Genomic DNA, 17,797 nt, shown 5'->3' on the forward strand with positions numbered 1-17,797 from the left:
TGAAACTTCAGTGCATGAGAGATGCAGGGGGAAAGAAACACACAAATGATCTCTTGAGATTAAAAAGGAAGGCTGTATACAGCCTGCTTGTGTATGGATGTATTTTGTATGTGTGGACATACTGTACATCAACCTACTTCCTGTTTTGGTGGCCATTTTGTTTGTTTATAAACAAACTTTTTAAAACTGTTTTTAACCACTTTTAATGCGGCAGGGAGTGGCGAAATTGTGCCAGAGGGTAATAGGAGATGTCCCCTAACGCACTGGTATGTTTACTTTTGTGCGATTTTAACAATACAGATTCTCTTTAAGGACCAGGCACTTTTTTTCCATTCAGACCAATGCAGCTTTCACGGTTTACTGCTCGCTCATACAACCTACCACCTAAATGAATTTTGGCTCCTTTTCTTGTCACTAATAAAGCTTTCTTTTGGTGCCATTTGATTGCTGCTGCGATTTTTACTTTATTATAGTCATCAAAAAAGACATGAATTTTGTCAAAAAAATTATTTTTTTTAAGTTTCTGTGCTGACATTTTTCAAATAAAGTAAAATTTCTGTATACATGCAGCACGAAAAATGTGGACAAACACAAGTTTCCATGTCTTCTAACTTGCGACAAAAAAAAAAAAAAAAAAAAAAAGGAAATCTGCCACAGACTCACCATGCCCCTCTCTGAATACATTGAAGTGACTACTTTCCAAAATGGGGTCATTTGTGGGGTGTGTTTACTGTCCTGACATTTTGGGGGGTGCTAAATTGTAATCTCCCCTGTAAAGCCTAAAGGTGCTCATTGGACTTTGGGCCCCTTAGCACATTTAGGCTGCAAAAAAGTGCCACACATGGTGCCTTACTCAGGAGAAGTAGTAGAATGTGTTTTGGGGTGTATTTTTACACATACCCATGCTGGGTGGGAGAAATCTCTGTAAATAATTTTTTTTTTTTAATTTTTTTTTTACACACAATTGTCCATTTACAGAGAGATTTCTACCTTCTAGCATGGGTATGTGTAAAAATACACCCCAAAACACATTATACTACCTTTCCTGAGTACGGCGGTACCACATGTGTGGCACTTTTTTTGCAGCCTAGGTGCGCTAAGGGGCCCAACGTCCTATTCACAGGTCATTTTGAGGCATTTGTTTTCTAGACTACTCCTCACGGTTTGGGGCCCCTAAAATGCCAGGGCAGTATAGGAACCCCACAAGTGACTGCATTTTAGAAAGAAGACACCGCAAGGTATTCCGTTAGCTGTATGGCGAGTTCATAGAAGATTTTATTTTTTGTCACAAGTTAGTGAAAAATGACACTTCGTGAAAAAAAAAACAATAAAAATCAATTTCCGCTAACTTGACAAAAAATAAAATCTTCTATGAACTCGTCATACACCTAACAGAATACCTTGGGGTGTCTTTTTTCTAAAATGGGGTCACTTGTGGGGTTCCTATACCGCCCTGGCATTTTACAGGCCCAAAACCGTGAGTAGTCTGGAAACCAAATGTCTCAAAATGACTGTTCAGGGGTATAAGCATCTGCAAATTTTGATGACAGGTGGTCTATGAGGGGGCGAATTTTGTGGAACCGGTCAAAAGCAGGGTGGCCTTTTAGATGACAGGTTGTATTGGGCCTGATCTGATGGATAGGAGTGCTAGGGGGGTGACAGGAGGTGATTGATGGGTGTCTCAGGGGGTGGTTAGAGGGGAAAATAGATGCAATCAATGCACTGGGGAGGTGATCAGAAGGGGGTCTGAGGGGGATCTGAGGGTTTGGCCGAGTGATCAGGAGCCCACACGGGGCAAATTAGGGCCTGATCTGATGGGTAGGTGTGCTAGGGGGTGACAGGAGGTGATTGATGGGTGTCTCAAGGTGTGATTAGAGGGGGGGGAATAGATGCAAGCAATGCACTGGCGAGGTGATCAGGGCTGGGGTCTGAGGGCGTTCTGAGGGTGTGAGCAGGTGATTGAGTGCAGATAGGGGCAGATAGGGGTCTTATCTGATGGGTAGCAGTGACAGGGGGTGATTGATGGGTAATTAGTGGGCGTTTAGGGTAGAGAACAGATGTAAACACTGCACTTGGGAGGTGATCGGACGTCGGATCTGCGGGCGATCTATTGATGTGGGTGGGTGATCAGATTGCCCTCAAGGGGCAGGTTAGGGGCTGATTGATGGGTGGCAGTGACAGGGGGTGATTGATGGGTGATTGACAGGTGATCAGGGGGATCGATGCATACAGTACACAGGGGGGGGGGGTCTAGGGAGAATCTGAGGGGTGGGGGGGGGGGTGATCAGGAGGGAGCAGGGGGCAGTTTAGGGAATAAAAAAAAAAATAGCATTGACAGATAGTGATAGGGAGTGATTGATGGGTGATTAGGGGGTGATTGGGTGCAAACAGTGGTCTGGGGGGTGGGCAGGGGGGGTCTGAGGGGTGCTGTGGGCGATCAGGGGGCAGGGAGGGGAAATCAGTGTGCTTGGGTGCAGACTAGGGTGGCTGCAGCCTGCCCTGGTGGTCCCTCGGACACTGGGACCACCAGGGCAGGAGGCAGCCTGTATAATATTATTATTATTTTTTTTTATTATTTAGTATTTATATAGCGCCGACATATTACGCAGCGCTGTACAGTGTATATATATATCTTGTCACTAACTGTCCCTCAAAGGAGCTCACAATCTAATCCCTACCATTGCCATATGTCAATATTATGTAGTGTAAGTACTGTAGTCTAGGGCCAATTTTTTTTTTTTTAGAGGGAGCCAATTAACTTATCTGTATGTTTTTGGAATGTGGGAGGAAACCGGAGTGCCCGGAGGAAACCCACGCAGACACGGAGAGAACATACAAACTCTTTGCAGATAGTGCCCTGGCTGGGATTCGAACCGGGGACCCAGCGCTGCAAGGCGAGTGAGCTAACCTCTACGCCACCGTGCTGCCCTAATATACATTACAATGTGTATTATACACTTTGTATGCGGCGATCCGGGTGCTAGTAACCCGCCGGCGCTTCCGAACGGCCGGCGGATTACAGCGCGAGGTGGGCGGAGCCAGTCCCCGGCGGCCGATCACGTCACGAATGACGCGATCGTGCCGCCCATGCCCGTACAAGGACCGCCGCCATTTGTACATATGGCGGTCCTTGCGGGGTCCACTTCCCGGCCGCCAATTGTATATACGGTGGTCGGGAAGTGGTTAATTTGAAAAACTGCACATTTTCTACCAAAAAGCACAAGGTGGTGAAAATGTGGCCCGACAAAGGGAAAATGCATTTTTTGACAGGACTGCGTTTAAAAACACTTTTGTCTTGCAATCCTACCCTGCAACTCTACACAAAGAATTTAGGAAATTTGAGAATTGTCACATGTAGTATACAGTCATGGCCTAAAGTTTTGTGAATGGCATAAATACTGGTTTTCACAAAGTTTGAAGCTTGAGGGCCCTTGTAGGCCCCATTCACACTTAAAGAGAATCTGTATTGTTAAAATCGCACAAAAGTAAACATACCAGTGCGTTAGGGGACATCTATTACCCTCTGTCTCAATTTCACCGCTCCCCGCCGCATTAAAAGTAGTCAAAAACAGTTTTAAAAAGTTTGTATATAAACAAACAAAATGGCCACCAAAACAGGAAGTAGGTTGATGTACAGTATTTGCACACATAGAAAATACATCCATACACAAGCAGGCTGTATACAGCTTTCCTTTTGAATCTCAAAAGATCATTTGCGTGTTTACCTTCTGTCCCCTGCTTCTCTCATGCACTGAAGTCAAGTGACAGGCTTCCTGCAGACAGCTCTGCCTGTGCCTGTGTTTGTAATTCCTCAGTATGTGTCAGCCAGCTACTTTCACAGCCTAGCAGAGGAGGATTTTTATCCAGCTCTCTTCTATCACTGATACGATAGCAGAGACGCTGCTGGCTTTTGTAAATAAAACACACACTGGAGTGTGCATAGAGAGGCCTGGAGACTGTGCATAAACAGACCAGCACGGAAGAGTTGGCAGCCTTCCAGACACAGGCCGACAAGTCTGGCAGAAGAAAGATACATTGATTTATTACAGAGACAGTTATAGTAGAAAGTGCTGCTGTAAGTCAGAGCACATTAGAACAGCTTTAGGAACTTGTAGAATGGTAGAAAAAACATTGTAATTTTTGGTACAGAGTCTCTTTAAGACCAAAACGCGGGCGTTTTTGCGGTAGTGATTTTTCCGCTAAAAATTACTGGAAACTGCAGCGATTTTTCCACGATCGCGTTTAGCGCTTCTATAGCACTGAAAGGCGATCGCCGGGAAACCGCCTGAAAATGGTGCAGGCTCCACATTTGCGTTTGGCGATTTGCGTTAATTGCCGGCGATTAACCCAAATCGCCCAAGTGAGAACGGGCCCATAGGGTATCATTGCACTAGCGCTTTAAAAAGCGCTAGCACTTGAGTGTTTTTCCAAAATCTCCGGCAAAATGCTCTAGTGTGTATGGGTCCTTACACCGGTGTGGTGGGTCATTTTACCGCACCTCACTGCTATGCTAATGAAAACCCACGGGTGCTTTCATACAGCATGCAGTGCGCCGGAAGTTGCCAATTTACCGCGAGTGCATACAGCCGCTAGCGGGCAACATCTGTAAGAATATTGCAGAAGTCATGTAAGTCTATAGCGACACACGGTTTACCAAAATGTTGGCGTTGCGGCACACGTGCAGAATCGTATATTTACCATACGCTTCTGCGCACTTCTAAATCTCCAAATCAGGAGGTAACCACAAGCCTCACTTCCTGTTTGGATCCCGGCAAGAAGGGGATTGCCGCAAACTAACGCATTAATCTCCAAAGGCCTGTTTTTGGCGGTGCGTCCCCCACGCCACAACACCTCCGTCAATACACAGTCTGAAGCCGGCCTCAGTGTTTTTAAATTTTTTTGTCATGGAAGAATTACTACAAGCATTTCATAATTTTTAAAAGCTTTCATTGACAATTACATCAAGTTTAATAAAAAGGGACACTTAAAGAGAACCAGAGAAGAACTACATAATAAATGTATACATACCTGAGGCTTCCTCCAGCCCCATCAGCATGTATCGCTCCCACGCAGTCGTCCTCCGCCGCCTCTATTGCCAGTACCGGCTCCCGTCACTTCGACCAGTCGACATAAGCACAGTGCCCTCCCTCTGTATTGCGCAGGCGCTAGCGTAAAGCAGGCGCCGGCGAGACAGAGGGAGTCCCTGCGGATGCGTAGAACTGGCCGCGTCCGGCGGAAGTGATGGGACCCGGTACAGGCAATAGAGGCGGTAGCCGAGCGATCCATGCTGATGGGGCTGGAGGAAGCCCTAGGTTTGTATACATCTATTATAGGTTTTCATCTCTGGTTGTCTTAAAGCCAGGAATAAAAAAAACAAAAAACAACAAAACACTTTTACTTGCCTGGGGCGTCTACCAGCCCCCTGCAGCCGTCCCGCGCCCTTGCAGTCACTCACGGAGCCTCGGCTCCCCCGCCGCCAGCTAGTTTAGTTTTTTGCTGACAGGGAGTCAGCTGGCTTTCTGGACCTGCGCAGGCCTGGCCACGCGTATCCTTCATGTTTCGGTCCTCAATAGCTCCCTGCACGGGCTATTGCGGACGGAAACACGAAGACAAATACGCGTGGCTAGGCCCGTCGGCAAAAGCAAAACTAGCTGGTGGCGGAGGACTGGAGGATCCGTGAGTGACTGCGAGGGCACGGGACAGCTGCAAGGGGCTGGTAGAAGCCCCGGGAAAGTAAAACTGATTTTTTATTCCGGGCTTAAGTGTCCCTTTAACATCCAGATAAGCATTTTGAAGGAAGATTTCAAATCAAGAAAAACTTGCATTAAAGCAGGATAAAGGTAAACTAACTTTACCTCTGTTCATATCCCAGGAAGAGGTGTTCCAAGATCCCTTTCGGTTATCCCTTTTATCCTCTATGTATCCTCCTTGGTCATGATACTCTGTCTCCTGATAACTTTGTCTGTGATCATAGCCGCTTGATGATGGCATATTTCCATAAGTATCATCTTCCTGATTAAAAATACAAAATATAGCTATATAAATATATTCAGAGTTAGCGATTACCCACCAATGTAGTTCACATAAACCTCTTCAACCATGTGGCAGTGAGCCATCAAGGGCTGCTTAGAGGACTTCCAAGGTTAAAAAAAAAATAAAAATAAATTTTTACTCAACTGGGGCTTCTTCCAGCCCCGAGCAGCAGTTTCAGTCCCTCGCCGCAGCTCCGGTGGTCCTCGGTGTCCCCACTGGCCGCCCGAAATGATGGCGACCCCTCCCCGACTCTTCTGTGCCTGTGCGTCCACGTAAATGGGCGCGTACATCGCTTGAGCAGTAGTTGTGAACAGGCGCAGTATGCACCACTGCCCATGCAGGCGCAAAAGGGCTGTCCACGTCTGTACCTTTAATAAAATGTTCCCACGCCAATATCCTCTAACTTGCGAGCTTGATTAAGATAGCACACCCGCCACTGCTCCTGTCGGCTCTAGCCTCTATCTATTTTAAGTATAGCTAGAGTCAAACACTCCCCCATTGGTCTAATAACAGACCAATGGGGATCAGGGGGATCCCCACAGGTCTGTTATTAGACCAATGGGTGGCGTTGGAGCCAAAATTTAAATATGTTTTTTAATAATAATTATAGCTAGAGCCGCTCCGCCATCTCTCCTGCGTGGCTTTCCGCTATCGCAGCAATTTTGCCAATCACAAGAGCACCCAGATTTACATGTAAAATGCAGTACTCATTTCCTACTAGTGCGTGATGTTTCGCTAGCTTGTGCGATTCTTGTTGCGCTCACGCTCCATTACCGATGGCTACAGCGCAAACCGTGGCATTTGGAGATTGCTGCTTGCGCGATCACAACAGCATAATTGCACATAGCAGTGGAAAAGGCCCTAAGTCAGCAATGCTTCTAGTGTATGATCTCTGGTCATATATGTGATGATGGGGCTATGGCACTAAGGCCCCATTCACACACTGGTGTGCTTTTCAGGGAATTTCCAGAGCTTTGCTGTTCAGCAAACGGAAAAATGCTATGACAAGGTCTCCCTATGATAGCATTCACACTACAGTTGCAATTTGGATGAAAATCACAAATACACGCGATACAGCATTTTGGGAGCATTCGCAATGTGATCTAAAAATAATTTATGGCTCATTTCACTCTGGGAGAAATGTACTTATTTGTATGCGTTTTAAACTTTAAAATTTTCGCAACAGTTCCTCTTTAAGCCACAAAAAATACAGTCTGCTTTGAAGAGGTGAAAAGAATGCAGTTTGTGTGAGGAGAGTGTGCTGGGAGCCCTGACTCACAAGCAGAAGCAGTGAGAACTGTGACTGACAGGAGCAGGGAGTCAATAGAAACACCCCCTGTTCTCCTGCAATTCTGAATGATGGACTCAGATAGGACCGGCAGCCCTCAAGCAAGACAAGCTTTTAACCCCCCCAGGCAGCAGCAGAGCGATCGGAACAAAACAGGCTGCCCCTAAATACTTTTGGCTGTTTAACCTCTTGGGTTCCTGTTTTAAGATGTGTATGAACTAGAGGGGAAAATCACCTAAGCATGGCATGTGTAAAGTTTAAATAGAATGTTAAGAAAGACTAAGACAGATTCAGAGCAAGCAGAGGCAGTATAACAAAACATGTACATCTAAAGAGATGTCGGGATGCCTCGCAATGCCCTCACTGCACGGAACAGCTTGTAACAACACAGACACTCCACACTGCTTTGCTGTTACTGCAAAGGTTTTTGTCGACGGGTAATTTACCGAACTTCTACCGCACCTGTGAACATTTTTATGAATTTGCACAAACGTCAAATAGCGAATGCGGTATTTTGCCAATTTTTTTTCAGCACAGCCTTTTATGAATCGACCCGAAAGCCTTAATGTTCATCACACACCTGATAACTGTACTCTTGCTGCTGTGTACGACCATCTTTTCTCACTCCATAGCTTTGATTACTTTCCATGTAGTTTTGGTGATCCCCATAATCCACTTGTTGAGTATTCTGAGTTCCTTTAGGGTATTTCTGGTCTCCAGAGTATGAGCCATATGAGTAGTTTTGCATGTTTCGGGCAGGGTAACTTGCTGTTGCAGTACGGGCATACATTGGCTTCTGTGTATGAACTGCAATAGAAAAGAAAAAAAAACCAAAAAAAAAACCAAAAAAAAAAAAAACCAGTGAGTCCAAAACCAAACAAAAAAAAAAAAAAAAAAATCAATAGCCATTATCACTAACTTAATACCATGTATACAAACACTGATGTAAGCCTGTTATTTAGGTGATGCTTGCTGTGGGAAGGACAGTAATCTGTAAAATAAGCAGTAAATTAAACAATGAGCTGGAGAAAGAAAAAATAAAAAAAAGAGCTCCACCCCGTAAGCCTTCCGGCGGTGGTCGCCGCTAGGAGACTGTAAAGGTAGCCATACACTGGTCGATTTGCCATCAGATTCGACCAACAGACAGATCCCTCTCTGATCGAATCTGATCAGAGAGGGATCGTATGGCTGCCTTTACTTCAGATTGTGAACCGATTTCAGCCTGAAACCAAGCACAATATGTGGTGGTGGTGGTGCTGCTGCAGCCGCCGCTCCCCCCGCCTGCATACATTACCTGCTCCGGCCGGCGCAACTCCAGTCCCCAGGTCTCCACTGTGTTCTCCGCTCTGGTCTGGTCTCCGGGTCCGGCATGCTTCACTTCTTCCTGCCCGGCAGGAAGTTTAAACAGTAGAGCGCCCTCTACTGTTTAAACTTCCTGCCGGGCTAGAAGAAGTAAAGCATGCCGGACCCAGAGACCAGACCAGAGACGAAGCAGCAGTGACCGGGGTGAGTCGCGCTGGCGGAGCAGGTAATGTATTGCCACTCTATTGCGTCAGTCACTCGAACACCGCTAGCGAGGCGCTCCCTACCCGCGGGCGATCGACGGTAATTTCCCGCACGGAGCGATCGATCTATTTCGGGTCGAAATAGATCGAAATTTAGCGTGTACGATGTGACAGCAGATTTGATCCCAGTGATCGAATCTGCTGTCGATCGGCGGGGAATCGGCCTAGTGTATGGCCAGCTTTAGACAGTGAAATAGCCGTCTATTCACATTGTACAGCGCTGGGATCTACGGCAGTGCTGTACTGGGGACAGTCCCCTACAGAGGATCAGGAGCGATAGTCTCTCATAGGCTGATGCTGGCAATCGCTGTGATTGGATGGTGGGGGAATTTATAAAGCAAATTAGTAAAAGCAGAAAACAAACCGGGCAGCAGCGATCAGACCCCACCAACAGAAAACTCTGTTGGTGGGCAGAAAAAAGGGGGGGGGGGGGAAGAGAAAATCACTTGTGTGCCGAGTTGTACGGCCCTGCAGCAAGCCCTTAGATCAAGGCGTGTGCGTGTTATGAAAGTAGATCAAGGCGTGTGCGTGTTATGAAAGTAGATCAAGGCGTGGAAAGTAGATCAAGGCGTGTGCGTGTTATGAAAGTAGATCAAGGTGTGTGCGTGTGTGTGCGCGTGTCGCACTTTTTTTTCCCATGTCAGCACTCCTTCCATTCATTCGCCAATAATTTTATCACTACTTATCAAACCTAAATATTATATAGTTTTTTCCACCAATTAAGCTTTCTATAGGTGGTACATTTTGCTAAGAATTATTTTATTTTAAATGCATTTTAACAGGAATAATAAGAAAAGTAATCAATCATTTCAAAGTTTTTAGCAATTATAGTTTTAAAATAAAAACGTTCTGCTGTGCATAAAACCCACACATTTTATTTGTCCATTTGTCCCGGTTATAGCATTGCTTAAAATATTTCCCCTAGTACAATATATGGCGCCAATATTTATTTTAAGGTGCATCTTTTCAGTTTTGCATCCATCACTAATTAGAAACCCATATAGGCAAGAGATAAAAGTAATATACAGGTAGTCCCCGGCTTACGAACGAACGGCCGATACGAACGGCATGGATTCTCTGTTTCCATGGGAACAAGCCGTGAAAGACAGGGTCCAGGCACCAGTGTGATGCAATAATCCACACTTATTTCATCCCCAGCAGGACAGACACATAAACAGGGCACTTCTTACAGCTGTTTCACAAGCAACACTTGCTTCCTCAGAGACCTTATGCCAGAAGCATCCTTGTGAGTATTCCTTCAAAACACAGCAAACAAACACAGAACATTTATATTGCGCTTTTCTTCTGGCGGACTCAAAGCGCTAGAGCTGCAGCCACCAGGACGCGCTCTATAGGCAGTAGCAGTGTTAGGGAGTCTTGCCTAAGGTCTCCTACTGAATAGGTGCAGGCTTACTGAACAGGCAGAGCCGAGATTCGAACCCAGGTCTCCTGTGTCAGAGGCAGAGCCCTTAACCATTACACTATCCAGCCACTCCTTCAATAATATTAACAAAAAATTCCCTGAAATCGCTGAAGCGGGCAAGCTAGTAACTGTAAAGAGGCTTGCCTCCTGCAGGGTCTGTGGGAAAAACTCAGCTCTTTCACTATTGTAAAGACTGCATGTGGACAGCTACATAAGGTATTTCACAGGTTGAAAATTTTTGACAGTCCCTAAACTTCAGGAGGGTTGCCTGCAGCTTGTGCGAGAGGCTGGCAGGAGACATTACAGGCAAGTAGCATCTGTGTGATGTGGGACTGCAATACAGATACGCTCTCTGCTCTATCTCAGTCTGTCCCTCATTCACCCTTGTTTTCCCCCTTCCTCTAGTGCTCCCCCAGGCCGCCTTTCATTCAGTGATTTAGGGCCAGTCAGGTGCCTGTTGTATTGAGGTTTGTTGCTGTAAGGCAATGTGAAGCTAGCTGATAAAAGTGCAATTAGAGGAAAGGCAAGCTGGTAAATATACACAGCATGATGCAGTGCTTGCCTGGAGGGTCCGTGGGAAAAAAAATCTGTCTGGTCTCTTCCCTATGTTATAATGACTGCATGTGTGGGTAAGGTGTTAAAACAAGTTGAAAAGTTTTTGACAGTCCCTAGAGTACAGGAGGGCTGCTTTCTGACTTGTGTGCGAGACAAACTGCGACAGGAGTCCTATTAAAGGCAAATAGCCTCTGTGTGATGTGGGACTGCAATACAGATAAGCTTTCGGCTCCATCTCAGGCTATTCTCAATTTGCCTCTACTCCTCCTCTCTCTGGGCTAGTGCACGCCGAAATCGCAATCGCTAGCAATTTGTGAGTGGGATTTTGTGAACCGATTTTCAGAGCGATTTCTGATTGAAATCGCTCAAAAAAAATGCTACATGTGTTTGTGACATTGGGAAAAAAAAAAAATCACAACGCTGCTGTGAGAACAGAGTCATTGAGTAACATTAGCCAAGCGCTCTTCAAATCGCTGTCAATTTGAAAACCGTTCAGAAGCCCTCTTGCAATCCTGGTGAGGCAAATAATTATTTAGTATTTATATAGCGCCGCCATCTTCCGCAGTGAGGGATTAGCAGAGATGGTGGCGAAGGGGTGTGTGTGTGTGTGTGATGAGCTTTGGGGAATTAAAGTGGACATACATCTGTTGACTTGGCAGCCGATCGGCCAACCGTTTTGATATCGAATCGGATAAAAATTTTGGGTCAAAATTGGGTGAATGTATCAATTTGAGATCTGGGAAATCTCAGTTGTCAGGTGCGATAATCACGGCATGCGATAACCACGAATGATAGACACGACTTAAACCCTGGCCGTTGTCCCTCAAAATGTATTATGTACCCCCCGATGCCTGTCACACTGTTCCTAGAGTGTTCATTCTGTATTTCCGCTTAATGTGACTACTGGCATATACGACGTGGGGTGCGTGTGACGTCATTTGGACTGGGGCTGCCATGATAACGGGCCTCTAGTTTGTGTTTCCCCCCCCCCCCAGTCCAAAAGATCACAGTCCTCCCCTGGTCCATGCTGCCATGAATTGTACCTGTGTGACAAAAAGTGTGTCTTCTGATATGAACATTAAATGTAGAGATAGGTTTGCTTTCTATTCTGTCTTGTAAAGTTAGGTGTTAAAAGGCCCAGCACAACTGCAAGGGTTTGTTTGTCTATTCATTGCTGAAGATACTATTTAGATGGCAGTTGGTATTTGGTATTGCTTTAGGGCTCATTCACACTATGTGCGGTGAGTCATAACAGACAGCACTAAACATAATGCCTGCAATGCAGGTAGCATGAAAGTCTATAGACTTTCATGTTACCATTCACACTACAGTTCGCATTCCCCTGTGCTGCGTTGTAACAGCCGGGAACATCGCACACAACGTATGCATTGCCATGCATTTTTTTTAATAGAATGGACCTATGCGATTTAGCACATTGCAATGCATGTATGAAATTGCGTTCATGCATGCATTGCCTAGTGTGAATGAGCCCTTTGTATCAATTTGAAAGGTTTGTAAAAACTGGGTACTAGCTGTTCCTTTTACAGAGGAACAGGTCTTTTGGTGCCAAATTCTTTTGTCCCTTTTCAAGCCTTGGAACGGATGTACTGATCTATATACTGACAATATATGTACCCTTCTACTGGAATTGGTTTGTGAGACTTGAAATTAGCTTCTATCCTCTGAATTGATATGTAGCTTATTTACAGATGCTAATGTTATTATTTAGTATTTATATAGTGCCGACATCTTCCACAGATGCATATATCCCTGCATCATATGGCTATCGCTTGTGCTATGTAACACTATGTGGCATATTCCACTGAATTGTCCAAACTAAGTCTCCCATTTCTGTCTCGGGGAGTTGTTCCAGCGTTGTCCCCCCGTTTAAATTTGCTGCTTCCAGATGCCCTCAGAAACACTTGTATCCTTGAGTACTTTAAAGATAGGCAGCTCCATAATACGCAAGCGCACTTTTGTGCATGGGCAGTACGGAGCCAAAAATGGGGAGAAAAAGTGCCTGCGCGTCTTATACGGCAAAGGCATGTCCGACCTCTGCGCTCCCCCCCCCCCCCCCCCCGCGCTAGCCTCCCCTCTCCCCTCCAGTGCTGCAATATGTAACGGCAGCTTACCTTCCAAGCACCCGCGATGAATGCAGATGCAGACATCCGTCTCCCCTTTACTTCTCACTCGTGTCTGGCTTGTACTGATGACACGATCAGTACAGGCTGGACAGAAGCGCAAGAGGTAAAGTGGAGACGGATGTCTGCATTCATCGTGGGCGCTTGGAAGGTAAGCTGCCACTATACATTACAGCACGGGGGGTAGTGCCGAGGACAGACATCGCCACGGGAGCATTGATTAGGTAAGTTGCGGCTATGCACTGCAGCGGGCGGGAGGGGGGACCAGGAGACACTAGGGGGTGGGAGAGAAGACATGCTGGGGAGAACTGGGAAGGACAAAAGGGGACACATGAAGGAGATAGGGGGATGTATGGGTGACACAAAAGGAAACATGGGGAGACATACTGGATATATGGGACAAACATGGGGAGACATGGGGATACACGAGGACACCATTTGGGCTAGAACATGTACAAGATGCTCCCGGAACATGGACGCACCAGGTTTAGTATGCATATTTTTTCCCTGGTTTTTGCCCTCTAAACCTGAGTGCGTCTTATATACCGAAGAGTCTTCTACGGAGGAAAATACGGTAAGTGCTTCTGGACCTTTCAGGAATCCCCCCCCCCCCTTAAAAATCCTGCGTTTGCCCATGATGGGTGTACCAGGGTCCCACTGGTTTCTGACATTTCAGAGCTGATGGCACTGCTTGACATCTTCAGATTTTGAAGGGTGATAAGCTTGATGTGTATTTCATCTGCTGCACTAAGTTTTATTGGCTGACCGATGCGTCTATGGTCCTCAACTTTGCATGTTTCTTAGTTCTTCTTTAATCTCCCTGGCGGTGCATTTTTGTCTGGAATTAGGAGTCAAAAGCGGTACATTTTTTTCCAAGAATTTTAGGCCTACAATTCTTATGTCTTAACTCACCAAAATATATCAGAATAAAAGCCTGGTAGACATTCTGAATATAAATAAAACGACTGGAAGAAAAAAATTGTTGAAATAATTTAAATTTATCAATAAACTAAAAAATTATCGAAACTGTACAAATAAGACAGCAGATTATAATACAGTTTGTATGTGTGGTATATTTTGAAACAGAGAATGGTACAGAGGGCGATATCCCAATCGGGGTAGTAGTAGTGCGATTCCTTTTGGACTGTATTCCCTTTGCTATCAGTCTTAGGCGGCAGGCAGACAGTCAAAATCCAGGTAGATGACGTGTTGAGGCTACCTGATCTGGCTAGGCCCCTCAGACCAGTTTTTTTTTGTTTGTTTTTTAACACACCTTGGATTCTCTTCAAAAAGTTTCACAGGCAATGACAACGATGCTAATAAGAGTGCACCAAAATCAAGCCTTTTATCGGATCATCAAAAACTTTAATGAGAGATGTTCAATTGTTGTGAAAAAGGCTTGAGGATCTTTCTCCTAATGTTGATTCAGCTGCCTGATCGAGGCGCAGGCATACATATGATTCAGCCGCCGTGAGATTTGGATGCGGAGTAAAGCCAATAAACGGCTCACCCTGCTCCTGCAAAAGTCCCGACAGCACTAATTACTATTCCCCCTCCAGGTCGCTGTGGATAGGTGGGAAAGATATAATTCGGCTTCCAGCTATTGCTGGTGGCCGAATTTCAGTGTTTTTATAGCAATATGTGCTTTGTCTTGACAGTGCCCAAATTACTCGCTGAGCGCCGCTATAGCTGTAATTCCTATTACGGCCTATGGTGGCGCTGGATGTGCCCAAATCTCTTGCACTATTTTTAACAGCACTCGCCAGTGGAGAGCTTACTCAGGAATTGCAGCAGGCATCTGTAATTGCAGGTAAGTGCATCTGCATGCACAGTGAGATGAAGGAGAAGACTTTAGGAGAATGTCCTGGTGTCAAGTAAAGCCACTTCTCTCCAAGATCATCATCAGGGACAGGTTGATGCTCTGCAAAAAGTACAGGCATTGGACTGCTGAGGACTGGGGTACAGTCATTTTCTCTGATGAAGCCCCTTTCTGAATGTTTGGGGCATCTGACAAAATATCTCGAGAAGAAAAAGTGAGTGCTACGATCAGTCCTGTCTCATCCCAACAAAAAAAGCAACCCGAGACCAATCATGTGTAGAAAGCTGCTTCTCCTCCAAGGGAGTTGGTTCACTCACAGTTTTGGCCAAGAATGCAGGCATGATAAAAAAAAAAAAAAAAAATTAAAAAAAAAAAAAAAAGGGTACCAAAAAATCCCCTAAAAGCAACTTCTTCCAACTATCCAAAAAAAGTTTGGTGAAGAACAATGTTTTTTCTAGCATGGTGGAGCACTGTGCCATAAAGGCCAAAGTGAGAACTAACTGTCTCAATGAAGAAAACATTCACATTTTGGCTCCATGGCTAGGAAACTCCCCAGACTGTAATCCAATTGAGAACTTCCGGTCAATCCTCAAGAGGTGGGCTGACTGACAAAACCCCACAAATTTTGACATACTCCAAACATTGAATATGAAAGAATGAGATCCAATCAGGATTTGGCCAAGAAGTTGACAGCATGCCAGTGCATACTGCAGAAGTCTTGAAACAGAAGGGACAAAACTGCACAAAATGAGGTCAATGGCCTCAATTCACTAAGATCATGCTAGAGATAAGGCAAGAGAAAAACTTACCTCCACACGTGAGAGCGTTATCGTACCTCTTCATTCCTTAAGTTACCTCCTCTGCAGTTCATTTACCTCCTCTGCAGTTCATTTACCTCCTCTGCAGTTCATTTACCTCCTCTGCAGTTCATTTACCTCCTCTGCAGTTCATTTACCTCCTCTGCAGTTCATTTACCTCCTCTGCAGTTCATTTACCTCCTCTGCAGTTATTTTCACATGCAGCTAATTTACAGCCTGTCTTTAACTCTGGAGTTATTTTAAGGATTGGAGAGTTAAAAGACAGAAGAGTTAACTTTAGGCTTGCCGGAGGTAAAATGTTTCCTGAATACTACATGCCTTATCACCATGGTAACAACTCTAGAAGAGTTATTAAAGACAGGAGATAAGTTTAGTGAATTGAGGCCATTGTCAGCAAAAGCCTTTGAAACTTATGAAATGCTTGTAATTATACTTCAATACACCACAGAAAGAAGGGCTGTGGAGGCGGTACAAAAATCTTCCGACTCCAACTCAGACTCCTCAGTTTATGAAACCACGACTCCAACTCCGGGTACCCAAAATGACCCCAACCCCGACTCCTTAGTCGAATACTTAACAGGGCTCCGACTCCACAGCCCTGGAAAGAACTGACAAAAAATAATCCCAAACCACTAAAGCACAAAAACTTTGTGAAAACTAGTATTTTTGCCATTCTCAAAACTTTTGGCCAGGACTGTACATTGCAAGAACTAGAAATATGACCATAAATAGCACCACACCATTATATATCACAATTTATTAACAACTTCACAAAAGCACTATACATTTTTAAAAACAATTAAAAAACAAAGAGACACCACAATTCAATGGCTATGATATATAGTATAAGATTGCTGATAGCATATCAATAATATAATTATCACCTGGGTACTTCAATATACGAGCTACCACAGGGATTGAACCTGGGTTCATAAGATCACGTTGATTAAAGAGTGCAAACACATGTACAAAAATACGAGGTTATCAGTGAACCATATAGAAACTGTGCAACCTGTGGAAAAAGTGCATATAGTGCATAACAAAGAAATAAACAGTAATTATAGCCCATAGATGCTGAATAACTAAGTGACAAGATGCTGGGACCATATAGGCAGCATGGAGTGCAGAAAGAACGAGGCTTACGTGACCCAGGGATAATGATGACCAAGAGGGTGTCTCAGGTAATGAAGGAGGCCCCCGACAGACTTCTCTACCGGTTTTCGCGGCAGTCACGCCGCTTTGTAAAGAGGGTGGGCTTTGTAAATAGCGCTTTTGTGAAGTTGTTAATAAATTGTGATATTTTGTTTGATATATAATGGTGTGGTGCTATTTATGGTCATATTTCTAGTCCTTGCATGTTTCATAGTGACTGAGCACAAACTTATTTCCCACAGTGTTGCCGAAACCTGTTTGTGTGCAGGACTGTACATTATCAAGCACTTTTCAAACCGGTGCCTCTGCGATAAAAGCGCTGGTAGTGTGAACCAGTCCTTAAAGAGAAGGTACGAGGAGTATTAAAAAAAAAAAAAAAAAAAAAAAAAAAACAACTTACCTGGGGCTTCCTTCAGCCCCTTGCAGCCGTCCTGTGCCCTCTTCGCAGCTCCGGTGACTCCGGTCCCATCCGGTGGCGAAGCCAAGGGTCCTCGCCAGGTCATCTTCTCCTGCGCTTCAGCATGCAGCTCACGGAGTCGCACTGCCGTTGCCCGGACTGTGATGCGCAGTCGCCTGCGCAGTACAGTCTGGATGACATCAGCCCGACTATGCAAGTCGCACGCTGGAACGCAAGTAGGCCTCTGGTACCAGAGGAGACTCATTGTCAACAGCGTGGAGCGGAGCTGCAGTGAGTGCACAGGATGTCTGCCGGGGGCTGGAGGAAGCCCAAGGCAAGTGGTTTTTTTTTTTGTGTTTGTTTTTTTTAATGCTCCTTGGATGTATCCTTAAAGGGAACCTTAACTGAACGGGGGGTATAGAGTTTTACTTACCTGGGGCTATTACCAGCCCCCTGCAGCAGTCCTGTGCCCTTGGCGCCGCTCTGGAATCCTCTGGTCCCCCGCTGTCACTTAGTTTCGTTTTTGACGACTCACCAGTCGGTGGCCGCCATGCGTATTATTGGACGCATTCACCAATGCAATTAGCGCTATTGCGGACCGCAACG

General features: G+C 45.3%; 1 protein-coding gene across 2 annotated transcripts in view; it reads right to left on the reverse strand.

Annotated features, from left to right (window-relative positions):
• ZFR2 (zinc finger RNA binding protein 2) overlaps nucleotides 1-17,797 on the reverse strand; it is a 246,077-nt gene that overhangs the window by 196,808 nt on the left and 31,472 nt on the right. For both annotated transcript variants that reach the window (XM_068233784.1, XM_068233785.1), the window contains exons 2-3: nucleotides 7,902-8,128; nucleotides 5,856-6,012 (exon numbers count right to left, since the gene is read on the reverse strand). In XM_068233784.1, coding sequence (XP_068089885.1) covers nucleotides 5,856-6,012; nucleotides 7,902-8,111 — 367 coding nt within the window. In that variant the 5' untranslated portion in view covers nucleotides 8,112-8,128. The remainder of the gene's footprint in view (nucleotides 1-5,855; nucleotides 6,013-7,901; nucleotides 8,129-17,797) is intronic.

This window comes from Hyperolius riggenbachi, chromosome 1 (genome assembly GCF_040937935.1).
Source record: "Hyperolius riggenbachi isolate aHypRig1 chromosome 1, aHypRig1.pri, whole genome shotgun sequence".
Lineage (NCBI taxonomy): Eukaryota > Metazoa > Chordata > Amphibia > Anura > Hyperoliidae > Hyperolius > Hyperolius riggenbachi.